This window comes from Hypomesus nipponensis, chromosome 15, assembly GCF_054491055.1.
Source record: "Hypomesus nipponensis isolate SF chromosome 15, ASM5449105v1, whole genome shotgun sequence".
NCBI classification, from domain to species: domain Eukaryota; kingdom Metazoa; phylum Chordata; class Actinopteri; order Osmeriformes; family Osmeridae; genus Hypomesus; species Hypomesus nipponensis.
The window spans coordinates 3,410,354-3,424,755 of record NC_140375.1 but is presented as its reverse complement, the minus strand read 5'-3'; the positions used below and the strand labels follow the sequence as shown (position 1 = coordinate 3,424,755).

Genomic DNA, 14,402 nt, shown 5'->3' with positions numbered 1-14,402 from the left:
AGAGAGAGCACACTCACCCAGCACTATGAGGTTGACCTGGCCCCAGTGGTACTTGCCCCCTGTCTTGACCTTACAGTGGTACTCCCCAGAGTCGGTCAACAGCAGGTCACCAATGAGCAGGGAGGCATCCCCGTTCAGGTAGTCCCCGGCAAAGGCCAGGCGGCTGGCGTCGCCCACCACCTCGTTGGTGTACACCTGACCTCCAAAGAACGTGATGATCTGGACGGGGAGTGGGGGACGGAAAGAGAGAGAGGGAGAGAGCGAGCGAGAGAGAGACACATTGTAAAGCAACTTTCTATCTTTCTCTCTCTCTCTGCGTCGTTTTGTGTTGCTATGAACAAGCACAAGCACAAACTGGCTGTCACAGCAACCTATTACTCTAAGCTAGTGAGAGCCTGCAGATGGGGACTGCTAAACGCTCGTGCCACAGCACATCAGTGCCACAGGAGCTGGGCCTACCTGCTGTGCTGCAGGTGACGGACTGGCCCTTTACACACGGGGGCGCACGCTCACGCCGAGCCCTGCACGCGCGCAAGCCCATACACACACGTACACGCTCACTAGTACACACATCAAGACTCGCCCACGGACGCTGACTCTCTCTCCCTCCCTCCCTCTCTCTCCCTCTCTCTCTCTCTCTCTCTCTCTCTCTCTCTCTCTCTCTCTGTATTCCAAACAGACACACAAAGACATAAACACCCACACAAACGGACTTGTTGCTCACACACACACACACACACACACACACACACACACACACACACACACACACACAGGCCTGCCACAGGCACACTGTGACAGCGCTGGCACCTTCACTGAGATGGGTAAGTTACTATGCACAAGCCTATGGGCACACTTCTGCTGTTCTCATGAATTTTGGATGTTGAGAGCATACTTACAGGTGAGTGTGTCTGTATGTTTGTGCTGGTGGCTGTGTTTTGAGCTCATTTCAGAACATATGTTTATGAGGGAGAGCAAGTGACCGGAATTGTGTGGAAAAGCAATGAACGGGGATTCTACAGCAGCACTTCTTTCTGCTTGAGGATAAGGGCCTTAGGCTATTAGCATTCGTATGAGCTGTTAGTATTAGCGTTAGCATGACACAGGGCTCTGTGATGGGCTGTGGCCTTCAGGCCTCTGGCACATGTAGCCTGTACGCTTGGTAACAGAGGCTAAATGTTGACAAGCTGCTCTCTTCCATTGAAAACCCACCTTCCAGTGGAAACAAAACAATGATTTATTCATTACGCCACTGGCGTAGTCTCATTCCTAATCAAATTTTCAGACGTTTGATTTTAATTAATGGCGCCTTCAATGTTATCGCCCGCGTTAAATATTCAATGTGATGTGTGCCAGCCCCTCAGAAATATCAAAGCGTTAGACGTTTGTTTCTCCCCCTTCTTTCATTCCTCTTCTCCTAACCCCTCTCTATTTTCTCGTCTAACCAAATCTCGCTATGCTAATCAACAGAGCGGCGTGGTAACAAAGGACTTAAAAAAAGAGAGAAGATCTCTTTCTTCTGACGAGGGCTGTAGAGATTTCACAGTTCTCCCTGTTATCAGATACTACGTTTCATTTGGAGAAGGAAAAAAAAAAGAGTTCTACAAAGCAACGCTGAGGCAGATCATGTAACATCCTCTCAGAGTTGTGAGACATGAAATCAAATTAGGTCCATTTTAAGACTGGCCCGGATGGTCATTTAACCAGGTGATAGGATGGATCCATTGTTATTCTATTTAGGGCTGGCAGATATAATGCCGTCTAATTTAATTTCCAGGGTGTAGAATATCAAGGTATTCTGTTTTCACAGCTGGTGAAATGTTCATGGATTGCTCATGCTCATTACCCTGTCCCTGGTTGACTTTCAGCCAAAAGAATCCGCTCACTATGCTACCGTCTATTGATATCAGAACTCTCCAGGGAATATGGAAAAGCTAAGACACAAAAATATGTGCATAGCTGCAATAAACAAGCTTTGTAAAGGACACATCATTGTTAGTTGGGGATGTAGGGATGATGCTGGGCAGGATTGGAAGTAACTAGTTGGGAATGTTTTGTGGTCTAATTGCTTTGAGAAAGGCACTACTTACTGAGGCACATAAATGGTGCCTTAGTAAGTAGAACCAATCAGTTGTATTTGACCCTCCTATTGTCTGTGGAAAATCAATTGGAAGGGTGTTTTTTTGTGTGAGGTTGCGTGTCTGTGGGAGAGATATGCGGACACAGAGAGAGGCGACGGCGGATATGTGAGACGAGAAAGCGTGAGACTCCTCACCACTCTCTGCTTGGAGTTGGGCTTCTGCAGTATCCACTCAATGTCGAGCGACTGCTGGTTGGACTGCCAGAACTGATGGTGACACGGCAGGGTGGCGTTGTCTCCCACGACCCTTTTCATTTCTGTCTGGGCGCCGGCCGTCAGCAAACTGAGCAGCACTATAGGGAGAGACAGAAGAGAGAGAGAGAGAGAGAGAGAGAGAGAGAGAGAGAGAGAGAGAGAGAGAGAGAGAGAGAGGGAAAGGGAGAGGGAGAGGGGAAGAAAAAAAGACACTGTCAGAATAGAAGTATGGCCATATACAACACATGACAGGAGGCATGACAGACATGGGGACCAGAATGAAACATACCATGGGGGTTGAAAACTGAATTCAAACTAGTTTGACACGGAACAAACATCACTGCAAACACACGAAACTCAACCACCAGACCAGTAATTAATTGACTATGATAGACACCTTAAGTAGAGCAGGGACTGGATAAAAACTCAACAAATAAAAACAAGAAATAGTAAGAGAATTGTTTATTCTTGTCATTATTCATGATTAAACAGTCGTTACAGTAGCACGTGGAGTCACAGGAGGGTGTGCGTAAGAGTGTGTATGTGTGGTCTGTTTGCGGGCCCCAAGCCAGACTGTCGGGGCCTGCTGTGGTGGTGGGGGGGTCGGGGGGTGGGGTCATTTATTGGAGGATGCTGGACAGCCCTGCTGGCTTGAGTGGAATTAGACCAAGGCGTCAGGGGGATTTGGAAGGACCAGGAGCTCAGGACTCGAATGTGTCTGTGTGTGTGTTTGAGTGTGTTTGTGTTTGTTGCAAAGCAGGGAGGGGAGGAGATGATATACGATTCCCCCCACCTGGTCAAACAGAAATGCAGTGAAAACAATGCACCCCCCCCCCCCCCCCAACATGAGATCCCGATTTTTTTTAGAACAATGGCATTAACGTAACTACCGCTTTTAATTTGGCCACTGTGGAAAGAGTTGAGGTCTGAGAACCCCCCCCCCCTCCCCCTCGCTCCTGAATAGCTTTAAATAAAGTTATTCTGCTCTGTCCTGGTTATGTAAATATTGTGACATCTTCTTTTCATTACATGCTGGCCTGTCGCTTAATAGGTGCTGAGCCGTTCGAGAAATCCCCTCAGAGGTTTAGAACTAAATATACCGCATGTTATACATACTGGTGTGCTAACACCACACAAAGACAAGCCCAGGCATCCGAGTGTTATGTCTGCCGTTGAGTGTTTCAACTGACAACCATTGGTCGGAAGAAAGCCTTCGTGCTTTGTGACGTCAATTCCGAGTTGTCCTACGTTCTGCGGACGGCCGTGTGTGGCGAACACATCAGCATTGGGAGCCACGCGCGCTTGACTCGCCCTCGGGAACTGGAGCCAAGTGGTGTCGGAGTCAACGACAGAAGCTCCCTCCGAGACGTCCAACGTGACTCAGCACGAGGCTGTGGTCCAGGGAGCACGTGCTGGAAATGGAGCCGCGCGTTCAACAGTTCCCGGTTCACAGCGACAACGCTCTGGCCTGACCCGCAAAGATGACATCACTCGGGTTGACTCCCCCCCAAATCTCCGGAAGTCTCCTTCCTTGCTTGAGATTGGCCACGACACGCCCATGGCGCTGAAACAGTAGGTGTACTCTATTTCGAGTCACGACACCGATGCAACCCAAGATGACCTCCCTGACTGGCACCCTCCCTCTCCAGAGGGCCGGACAGAGGGAACTTTCCATGTGCCCACTACTAACCCCGTGACGGGACAAATGACAAAGGTCTGCCAGCTCTCGCCCTCCTGCTCGGTTCAAATCATTACTCAGCAGAAATAAGGACCACCTCTCCCAGCTCAGGAGCTCCCGGCCCCTGGAAGGTATCCCCGTTCATGAATGTTTAATGCAGCATTTGCAGAGTCATTCATCTTGCGGGCCCCCCCCGCCGATATTAGTTTGGAAGTCAAAAGGGAAACCAGAGGAAGAGCCAAGAGACGGAAGGAGAGAGAGTAGTTAGGGAGAAAGAGATAGAGAGGGAGAGAGAGAGAGAACCAAGACTGGTAAATATCCTCCCTTCCCCGCACAGGTCTCTAAACGCCCAAGGAGGAGGTGAAGGAGACAGGGTCAGAGGGAATGTGTGGTATGTGAGGGCGTGGGCGTGGGATGATAGAGGTGGTGGGACACGCCTGTCCGTTGGCAGCCCTGCGTCGGCCTGTTGGCCCAGGGGGTCTCTCCAGCCCGGCTGTCTAATCAGTGGCCCCACACTCGTCATCCTCGCCCCCCTAAAGCCGTTCCTGCGGTGCGCGGAGCTGATAAGAGCTCCCATGGCTTCGACCCTCCCTCCCTCTCCTCCTCTCTCTCTGTCTGTCTTACTCTTTAAACCCTCCCTCCCTCTCTCTCTGTCTGTCTTACTCTTTAAACCCTCCCTCTCCTCCTCTCTCTCTCTCTCTCTCTCTCTGTCTGTCTTACTTTTTAAACCCACCCTCCCTCTCTTTCTCTCTCTCTGTCTGTCTTACTCTTTAAACCCTCCCTCCCTCTCCTCCTCTCTCTCTCTCTGTCTGTCTTACTCTTTAAACCCTCCCTCCCTCTCTTCCTCTCTCTCTGTCTGTCTTACTCTTTAAACCCTCCCTCCCTGCATTCCCACTCCACCATGGGAATTGAAAGCCAGGGAGACTTAGAGTATTGCATGGGGGAGATAGCAAGGGGAGCCAATGATCATAGAGGGCATTTGGAAAGGCAAGGTGTTGTGTGAGGGTACAATTAAGTCTGCACTCCTACAGTATATCAGCCTACTTATTCCCTAACTTACAAACCACCTTGGAAGGGAATTATACTCGTTTACTGCCACGCATAAAGTCGGGCGGTGCCCTAAAAAACGTTAATGCAAACATCTCGTTGTTGCAAGACCATTCCGAAAGGAATTAACTCTCCGTCACAAGAAGAGCAAAGATTCCAGAGCGTTTTTCGGTCATTTTACATTCACAGTTTAAGGTCTCAGAGCGGGGGATTTTGTTCTGTGGAATGGATGACACAGTTGTTCCAAAATAAACCTGCATTGGAGTGTATTTGCTCCCCAGTTTGAATTGGCCTCTTTTACAGTGTGCACAGCTGGAATCGTTTGGACTGATAGACAGCATCGTATGTGAGATTCACTGTGTGGCATTCCATCCATCCCAGCACACTGTGGGGACATTGCTACGCAAAACATTAGTTTGACTCTTTATTTTGCAGACTTTGATTTCTGGCATCATGTTAGCAAAACAGTGGAACATTTCCAAGTACCCACAGACAAAAAAATCTGTTACCTAAAACACAGGCTCTTCTTCAAGGTCAAAAGAGTTGTAGATAACAACACCACATGACAATTCCCGTTTCTCTGTGACATTCTACAGAGACCTGCGGAAGACCATGTTGTGGAGGAAGACATCGTAACCCACGGCTACAAGAGGAGCTGGAGACAGCCGAACCGACGTCAGTAACCGCCAACGCTGTCCGGAAAATGTCCCTGGAGTCTGGCTAAGACCTCAAGATCCTCTCCCCCTCTCTCTCTCTCTCTCTCTCTCTCTCTCTCTCTCTCTCTCTCTCTCTCTCTCTCTCCTCTTTCTCCCTCTCTCTCCCTCTCTCTCTCTCTCTCTCTCTCTCTCTCTCTCTCCCTCTTTCTCCCTCTCTCTCCCTCTCCCTCCCTCTCTCTTCCTCTCTCTTCCCTGGCTGGTGATCAATTCAGCTGCACACCATCCTCTTCTGGCTCGGACTCACGGCTCCTTCACCCTCAGAAAGCAGAGAAAGAAGCGTATCGTAATCAACAAAGGAAGAGGAGCAAGGCAGCGTGGAGCTTAGGGGACAGCGACAGACAGACAGGGGGCCCAAATGTGGAGGAACCCATTTCTACGAAAATGCCCTAGGGGGAGTTGTGCTCTAGTAAATCCTTCTCCCCACAGAAGACTGCAATCTTATTATAGAGCAGCCAGTGGGACAGGCAGGGCACGGGGGACTCCCAGACGCTTGCCCACACGGGCCCTGGATCTTTCACATTGCCCCAAAGTCAAGCCCTGCAGACCCAGTCAGCAGATTGGCTTGGCCGGGCCCTCTGACAGGGGCCAAGCCCCTGACCTTTGGCTCAATCACACCACCGAGAGGATCGAGGGAGAGGAGAGGGAGACACAGAGGGGGGACGATATCTTACTCTGAGACCCTCGAGTCCTTCCAAGAGAGCACAAGAGTCCTTCCACTCAGCTGCCTGACGCATACCACAGTGGGCCTGATAGATAGCGGCCACAACGAGGTGGCTTTACGAGGGTCGGTCGAGGGAGGAGGACGATGGGGGTCGGGGTAGCCATCTTTGACAATGCCTCGTTGGCATGGATATGTCTGGCCTTAGAAGCGAACATATAGGAGGGTGTTGTGTGTAGGCGCTGGTGCGTATGATGCATCACTCATGTGAACATATGCTCTTTCTCAAATGCGTTCCAGTGCCCCCCTCCTGTCTCTGTAATGGAAACACGAGGCCTATCTCGCACCGACAGTAAATCAATGCCTCGGCACACGGAGGTGTGAAAACGTATATTGAACTTGTCAGGCATATGGCTATTCAAATACCACACTTTATTAGTTACTAGGCTGCCTGGAACAACGCGCACAACTAGACATCCCCACTGAACGGTTGCAGCAGAAGGTGTCATTTCTGGGATCTGGTATCCTGACTTTTATCTTGTGCCACTGACAAACTCATCTGGCAAGTTCGGAGGGGGGAAGGAAAGGGGGTGGAGAATCTCTTATTATGAGCTGGGGTCGGGACAAAGACAGGATTGTCTTCCAAGTAAGCACGGCCCCATTTCGTTTTTTTGGTATGACGACCATGTGTGAAAAATGCACATAGCGGTTTAGGGACGCCTTCACGCGAGAAAATAGAGAACGCTGAAATATTCAGAGGTCACTGTCTTGGGTGGTGGGGTGGAGTTTTAGCCCGATGTGTACACCTCAACGCACAGCAGCGCAACCTCCCGCCGCAGCGACAAAAACGGTTAATATGTATGTGCCCCCCCCCCCCCCCCCCCATCCATGGCAATGAAGTGAAAGACTGGCACAGAGGGAGGTAAAGCAGATGCCCTTTTTTCTCTCGCTATCTCGGAGGCTTCTGAGCGCAAGATGAAGGGCTTGGTACACTGACATCGTCTCATAGCTCTGATGGTTCCCCAGACAAGAGTCTGACTAGAGACACTAGTCCAAACTGACAGGCTGCAAAAACAGACCTTGATGAAAAGCTTTCAGAGAGACTCCTTTATTTATACAGCCGGGGCTCTTTTTAATTACCGCCTCTGACGGGCTAAATCTTTATAAACGTTCCCAGCCATCACGCCCCTACATTAAATCGTGCTCATCGCAAAGGCCTATTCTCCTCGTTCTTGGTCCAACTCATGAATATTTCCCTCCTGAGGAAATCAAAGGCCGGTTGTGTTTTCTCTGACTGGAGGCTGCTCTTTGAAGGGATAAAGCCCCCATAATCCTCCTTGCCTTGCGGCGTGGTCACCAACACCCTGGCTCTTCTGCCAACATAGTTTTTTTCCCCCTTTTTTTCCCACCAGTGCCATTTTGTACCACTATCACGACCACTCTGAAGCATGGTGAGAGGCCCGGAAAAGCTTGAGTGGAAAACGTTTACCAAAATGAGGGTGACTTCATGTCCGAGCGAGGCTACAATGATGGATTCCTAAGGGTGTGGACTTCAGCAGGCGGTAGGAAATAAATGGAAGGGAGTGGATTTGCTTCCAAGATAATCTCTAAGACCTGGAGGAGAGCAAAAAAGAACAGGGCCTATAGGGAAATAAGGAGTGGGAGATGAAAATTCCACCAGGAAGTGAATAAATCAATGCCCTGTGGTAAAGTTTCACCTCCAGCAGCTCTTATTGGCTTCATTAGCATCCCCTTTAAAGGCTCGTCATTTGTGTCACATACAGAGAAAAGGGACGCAGTCCCGCTGACAGACTCCCAAAATAGATACTAATCTGGTTTCTTGATGTTCACTTTGAATTCCCCCAAAGTATTTGGCATTTTCCTGCAGCAAAATAGGAAGGGAAAAAAGCTAACATTTCCCCCAAAGGAACAGTCTCCAAAACTCTGTCTGTGGGCATTCATGTATATTCAAGGGAGACTGCCTTAGATGATGAGGCTGTTTTGTCCACCATTTAGCATTAGCGCTAGCTGAAACTACAAGACACAGAGTGTACCAGATGTGTGGGACTCCAGACGTCCCTGTAAACAGCCTCCCGGCACCCACTTCCTCCATCCACCTTTAAGTGGCTTAGTAAAACCAGGGCTCCACATATTACAGAATGGAAAGAGTGACTGAGAAACAGACCCAGCCCTAACACACAAATCCCAGTGATAGTCACTGGCTGAGTTTTAATTAAAACACAATTCATCATTTCAGAATGGATGTTCTCCATTTGAATGTTAATTGCGGCAATGCGTCTCGGCGTCTTCAGGCTGCATTGAAGGATAATCGCCGGAAGCTGGCGTGGCGGTAAACCGTTTAAAGGGTTATTTTCAGGCGGAGAAAAAACATTCCAAACTGTTTTCCGTAACGTGCCTGAAGTGAACAAGGGTCCAAATGTCACATGCTCTGTCTGGCACAAGATAGCACGCTGGAGCTGCTATTTGGAGCTAAAACGAAGACCTTCTGTTATGTAGTTGCAACAGACCTTCTCCACATCTGGCTGGGCCCAAACAAAACAGTTTGCTTACCCGACCAAGAATCTCGACAAACCATCCCTCTTTTAGAACATTACAGTAAATGGCATACTAACAAAAAAGAGACATGGCTAATGTACTGTTCTGTGTGTGTCAGTGAGGGGCAAACCCCCCCCCCCCCCCCCCCCCCGCCCCAAGATTCTAAAAAGATCCGATAACAAACTGGACTGACAACCGAGACAAGCTTTGAGTCTTTTCAAAAGAACATTCAACAAAGAATGATTCTCTCTTGTGTGTGCAAGTGTGCCGTGACAACATTGGCAAGACTTAAGCGAGGCAAGTCAGCAATGTGGGATATTAAAAGAAAACGATTTAAAATCCTGTTAAGAAATTACATTTGTTCTCTCTGTTATTGGACTTGGACTTTTTTCCACAAAAAAAACATTTTCTTTTCATTCTTGAAATTGGATATTTTTCTCTAAGAATATAGCAAACTATTGTTTGAGGCTGAGCCTATTTCTCGCTTTGAGTGACATGAATATATTTTCCTTGGTGAAGGATAACAAAAAGTGAAAAGGAAATATTCATCACGCAGGACTTATACTGTAACAGGAAACTGGAAGAGAAACAGGACCCTCAAAAAGAAAAACACAGGTTGCAGGTTTGAGACTCGGCCATAACCCTGCCATCTAAACAGATGGTGTGTCTGGCCGTATAAATCACGACATAGCTCAAGATTGGCTTCACAAACTGTTGATACACTTTGCTGATATGACAGTGTATTGGTGAGTTATTAGCGATAGTAGCTCATGATAAAGACAGATGAGAAATCCTCAGTCTGAGATCATTATAAAAAAGCACAATGTCAAATCAGCAGCTTACATTATAGGCAAGCACACTCTACTTGTCCTGTCACGACTGTGGGCATAACTCTCTCTGAAACAGTGCACAAAATGGATGCCTATCTCTCCAGTTATTTATGCAGTCTAACTCCATTTGTGGCTGTCTGCTTGTGAAGTCCTCTCACATTGTAGGAGCTGCCAGACTTGGGCATTGACCTCCGAAGATCAATACTTAATAAGCTTTTGTGCTGCCAAGTCCGTTTTGCTGCAATGTGCAATTTTTTTTATGTCCATTAGGTGGAAAATAGAGCTGACTAGGTGTATGACCACAGGAAGTGGAATGTATTGTGGTCACCTGGCTTTCAAGTGATATATGCTCTGCAGCAGCGTGTGACAAAGGAAAACTTCAAATGCTAACCTAGCTAGTATCATGCCACTGCTTTTGATGAAATACAACCCAGTCTCCTTATTACTGGGTGTCAAAAAGGAGACTGTTTGCGCTTCTTTTAAAACAGAGTAGGAAACCAATGACCGCAACAAAAAATAGAAATAAGAAGTAAGCTATTCTGGGAGCAGCGCTAAGGCAAGCGCTTCAGACACTGTAAGATGGCCCCAATTTGGACATGCTAACGCTAACGTTTTTCTGTGCTCAGTAGGAGCGCGCTCCACGGAAGGGAGGGAGGCGGGGAGGCGGAGCGCTCTGAATGGTTCCCTGATTCCCCCCCCCCCCCCCCCCCCCGGATTTAATTCCATCACTTTTGGCCGCTGCCCCTGTTTGTCACTGTCTGGAGCCCTGGAGTTCACCTGGGGTCAGACGAGCCAGCGGTTCTGACTCGCTGCTTCGGCTGAAGCCGGGCAAAGAAAAGCGCCGGGGACGACAGCAACAAGCCAACGGCTCCCATGTCGTACATTTCAGCGGCTAATTGAAAACAGACGGGACTCTAACTCGCTCTTTCCATCCGCCACTGCTCGCCGTCGCCATGCCGCCTCGCTGACATATTAGACCTGTCGCCGTAACGACCTGCGGTGCGGCACGCACGTGACGTATCGTTTGACTCCATCGACTGAGCGTGTCATAACCAGACTTGGGAGAGGGCACAACCCCGGGAAGGAGTGTGGGGGGGGGGGATGTTGATCCTCTCGCTGTTTCATGGGAAATGGAGTCACCCAATCCATCCTGGAGGATGAGTGGGAAGGGCACGTCGATGGCGGATATCTCCCCAGAGGTGAGGAGGTGCCAGGGCTACGCTCAGACACTCAGGAGAGGCGTTGATTTGCGAGGTATGGGACAAAGACAAAGTGTCTGGCTGTGGCACCAGAGGGCCAACAGAAGGGGGCTCGACAGGGAGGTCTGGCGGCGAAAGATCCCCTTTACTCTGGGAGGAACGCTAATGGCCTTGGTTACCATCGGTCCAGCACACTAGCCTGTGTCATGACAGCATTCACGGACATGGCTGTGTCGCACACACGTACCAGCACACACACACCAAACAATAATGCACATTCATATCCATCACGGAGCTGTTAGAACCGACGATACAAGGGGTGGAGAGGCTTTTGGCCACTGAATGGCTGTACTTGGTGGAAAGGCCAAGCCACCAGACTGCTTCAAGTACCAGTACAGTAAGTCCTTTCAGCTAAACATGGCCCTTTTAAAGACAGGTTCATTGAGGATCAACAGGCTCCCCCAATCTCTCTTCCTATAGGCCAATACAGACAGCAGCACACACACACACACACACACACACACTGTTCACACAGTGAGGGGCTGCACTCGCACGCTTCATCAATGTGTTATGTTGTGTTTCGCGAGTGTGATGTGTTTAACGAAGGTAAAAAAAACACACAAAAAAACAACCTGTTTTCTCTTAGAATGAGGAAATCTGAATTGACACTGTCTCACACCCGCACACACCCTATAAATGTGGCTGCCCTTTTGAGCTTCTAAGTGTGCCTTCCCCCCCTCTAACCCCCCCCCCCCCCCGATAAGGAATGCCCACGAGGCCACATGCGAGGGCGGAGGGGAGATTGAAACCAGATGAATGGAGGGATCGTGGAGCTAGCTTGCCAGACCCATATTTCACTCCCCAAAGCCTGATTAAAACGAGTCGCGGCATCGGTCAGGCCAAGGCTCTCTCTCTCTCTCTCTCTCTCTCTCTCTCTCTCTCTCTCTCTCTCTCTCTCTCTCTCTCTCTCTCTCTCTCTCTCTCTCTCTCTATCTCTCTCTCTCTCTCTCTCTCTCTCTCATTCTCTCTCTCTCTCATTCTCTCTCTCTCTCTCTCTCTCATTCTCTCTCTCTCTCTCTCTCTCTCTCTCTCTCTCACTCTCTCTCTCTCTCTCTCTCTCTCTCTCTCCTCTCTCTCTTTCTCTCTCCACTCACAGTTGATCTGAGGAGGGTGTGTGCTCTAAGTGACACCGCAGGCAGAGAAAAGCAGGTCAAAGTTCAAAACCGCCTGCTGTCGGATTGGTTGAAACAGTCCTTATGGAGTTCGCTCTCCAGACGCAGAAACGTCAAGCTCCAAATTTCCTTCTGATTAAATACATTTACTGACCCTGATTCACATTTTCCAGTTATTCGCAAATGCCCGTGAACTTAATTAAATGAGATTTTGCTGGAATGGGGTTTGGGGGTATCTGTCACCTTCTATTGTGTTTTTGAGGGGAAACAGGCACACTAAGAAGCAAAGTAGGCCATGGGGTGTGAACTGACAACTGACACTGCCAAAGAAAATGAGGGCAAACTTGCACATTTTCAGGAGAACGTGAGAAAAATTAAGCATCCTAGTTAAATCCATGAGTCTACGGCAGAAGATTGATTATGTGAAATCAGTAAAGAGGTCCTGACACACATCTATGCATTCCACTCTTAAAGCACCGTATTTGAAATGTAATACACTTAATCAATAAACTGTACATGAACCTAGCTTCATCCGCCTCCAGAGAACATGTAATACCACTTGCATCCATCAATAAGACAAGTTCAAATCAAGTGTAAAAACACATTTAATCAAAGCAACAGACGGATTTCAAAAGAACCGGACTGTTCTCTTACTGTGAAGAAGGAGTTACAAAAGTCTCCTTGCGTCATGGCAATGTGGCAAAAAGTTCCTGCATCACTTGTACTGGTCATAAAACACCACAGAAAAGTTGAGCAACTGAGGTTTTCTTGAACTGTGTTCCAGAGTGACTTGGGAGGAAAAAAACTAAACAATCAAATGGCACAAGGCTTGTTTTTCCAGCTTGAAGGCCATGTTTAGTTGGCCTGTGGAGAAGTGTGCTAAACGCACCACGCGTTTGTGCTCGCTGTGTCAAGCGTTTCATACGCTCAGACCATGTGTGGTGGGACTAAAACCTACCCGTATGTATGTGCTTTTTTGTATTTTCTATGCTTGTAATGTGAATTGTATGTTTGTGTGCACGTGTGTGCCTTGTGTTTATTAAACCGAACGTGCGTGAGCCATTAAAGGGGGTTTTCATCAGTCGCCAGCAATGAGTCCTCCTGAGGGAGAAAGCCCGCTATTCTCCACCCCCTGCTCCAAGACCCTTCCCTCCCGCATGCAGCAGGTCGAACACACTCCCCCTGCCCCTCTTGACAATTCTGCAACGTAACTGCAAAGTGAACTGTGGCTTCGCTCGCAGACCCGCCCCGGATGAAATACATCTGGGATCATTTCATTTGGCTCTGACGTTTAATCCGTGTTTGTTTGGTCAGCGAGGGATTCGTCTCATTAACTGGCGCCGAACGGCATCTTCTGATGGGACCCCCCGTTTGACCTCCAGTGAATTCAAAGGACTATTCAAAAACATTCAAAGACATCAGACCCTCTACACTCCCAGGTGGGGGTGACGTCCATCTTTGTTGACGTGGAGACCTCCTTTTGCACGCATCCAACCCCTTTCAACGTCGTAAACATGCGGCATGAACAGAACAACGGCACCCCTGGCACAGGTTGGGCTGCACTCGCGGTTGAACATGTGCTTTTCATGCTGCCGAGTTAGTTCGTTGTGGTTTACCTGCTGAGAAGGGTGCCTATTAAACTCAGCCAGCTGTGCCACAATACACATGTAGCCAAGCTTATTAGCTAATCAACTGACTCTAGCTATCTGAAGGGGCGGGGAGGCTGGGAGCCCGCCTCTGGGGCCTCCTTCGTTCTGATTGGCTCCAGCCTCTGTGTGTATGATGAATCACCGACAAAGCCCCCAGCATCCATGACTTGATCCTCTGTGACATCACCGCGGGGACCCTGAGAAAGGAGCGGAGAGAAAAACACCCTCGCTATCTACTTTCAAGTGAACGGGAAGAATGATGATTCATTCAGACAAGGTGTATCCGAGGATACGTTGGAGGAAATGAGCAAAATCCATTTGAACAGAAGATGGCGTAGAGGCAAGAAAACAAAACCAAACGTGCGCCTTTGGAAGGGCGGGAATTAAGAGTCGTTGCCTCGTTCCGTCCTGGCCTTCGTCCCCTCCTTCCGGCTCTTTCTCTTTACTTTGCTCTCGCTCTCTTGGTTTCACATGGTAATTGATTCCTCAGAAAGCTTCATTGGAATACGACACAGTCTAAGATGAGCGGTCCACATCGGGATGGCATCTATTATAAACGCAC

General features: G+C 48.8%; 1 protein-coding gene across 1 annotated transcript in view; it reads right to left on the bottom strand.

The window, feature by feature from the left end:
- clmpb (CXADR like membrane protein b) overlaps window positions 1–14,402 on the bottom strand; it is a 48,134-nt gene that overhangs the window by 4,915 nt on the left and 28,817 nt on the right. Inside the window, exons 2-3 of the mRNA XM_084674798.1 lie at window positions 2,276–2,433; window positions 18–219 (exon numbers count right to left, since the gene is read on the bottom strand). Of these exons, the coding sequence (XP_084530924.1) occupies window positions 18–219; window positions 2,276–2,433 (360 nt within the window). The remainder of the gene's footprint in view (window positions 1–17; window positions 220–2,275; window positions 2,434–14,402) is intronic.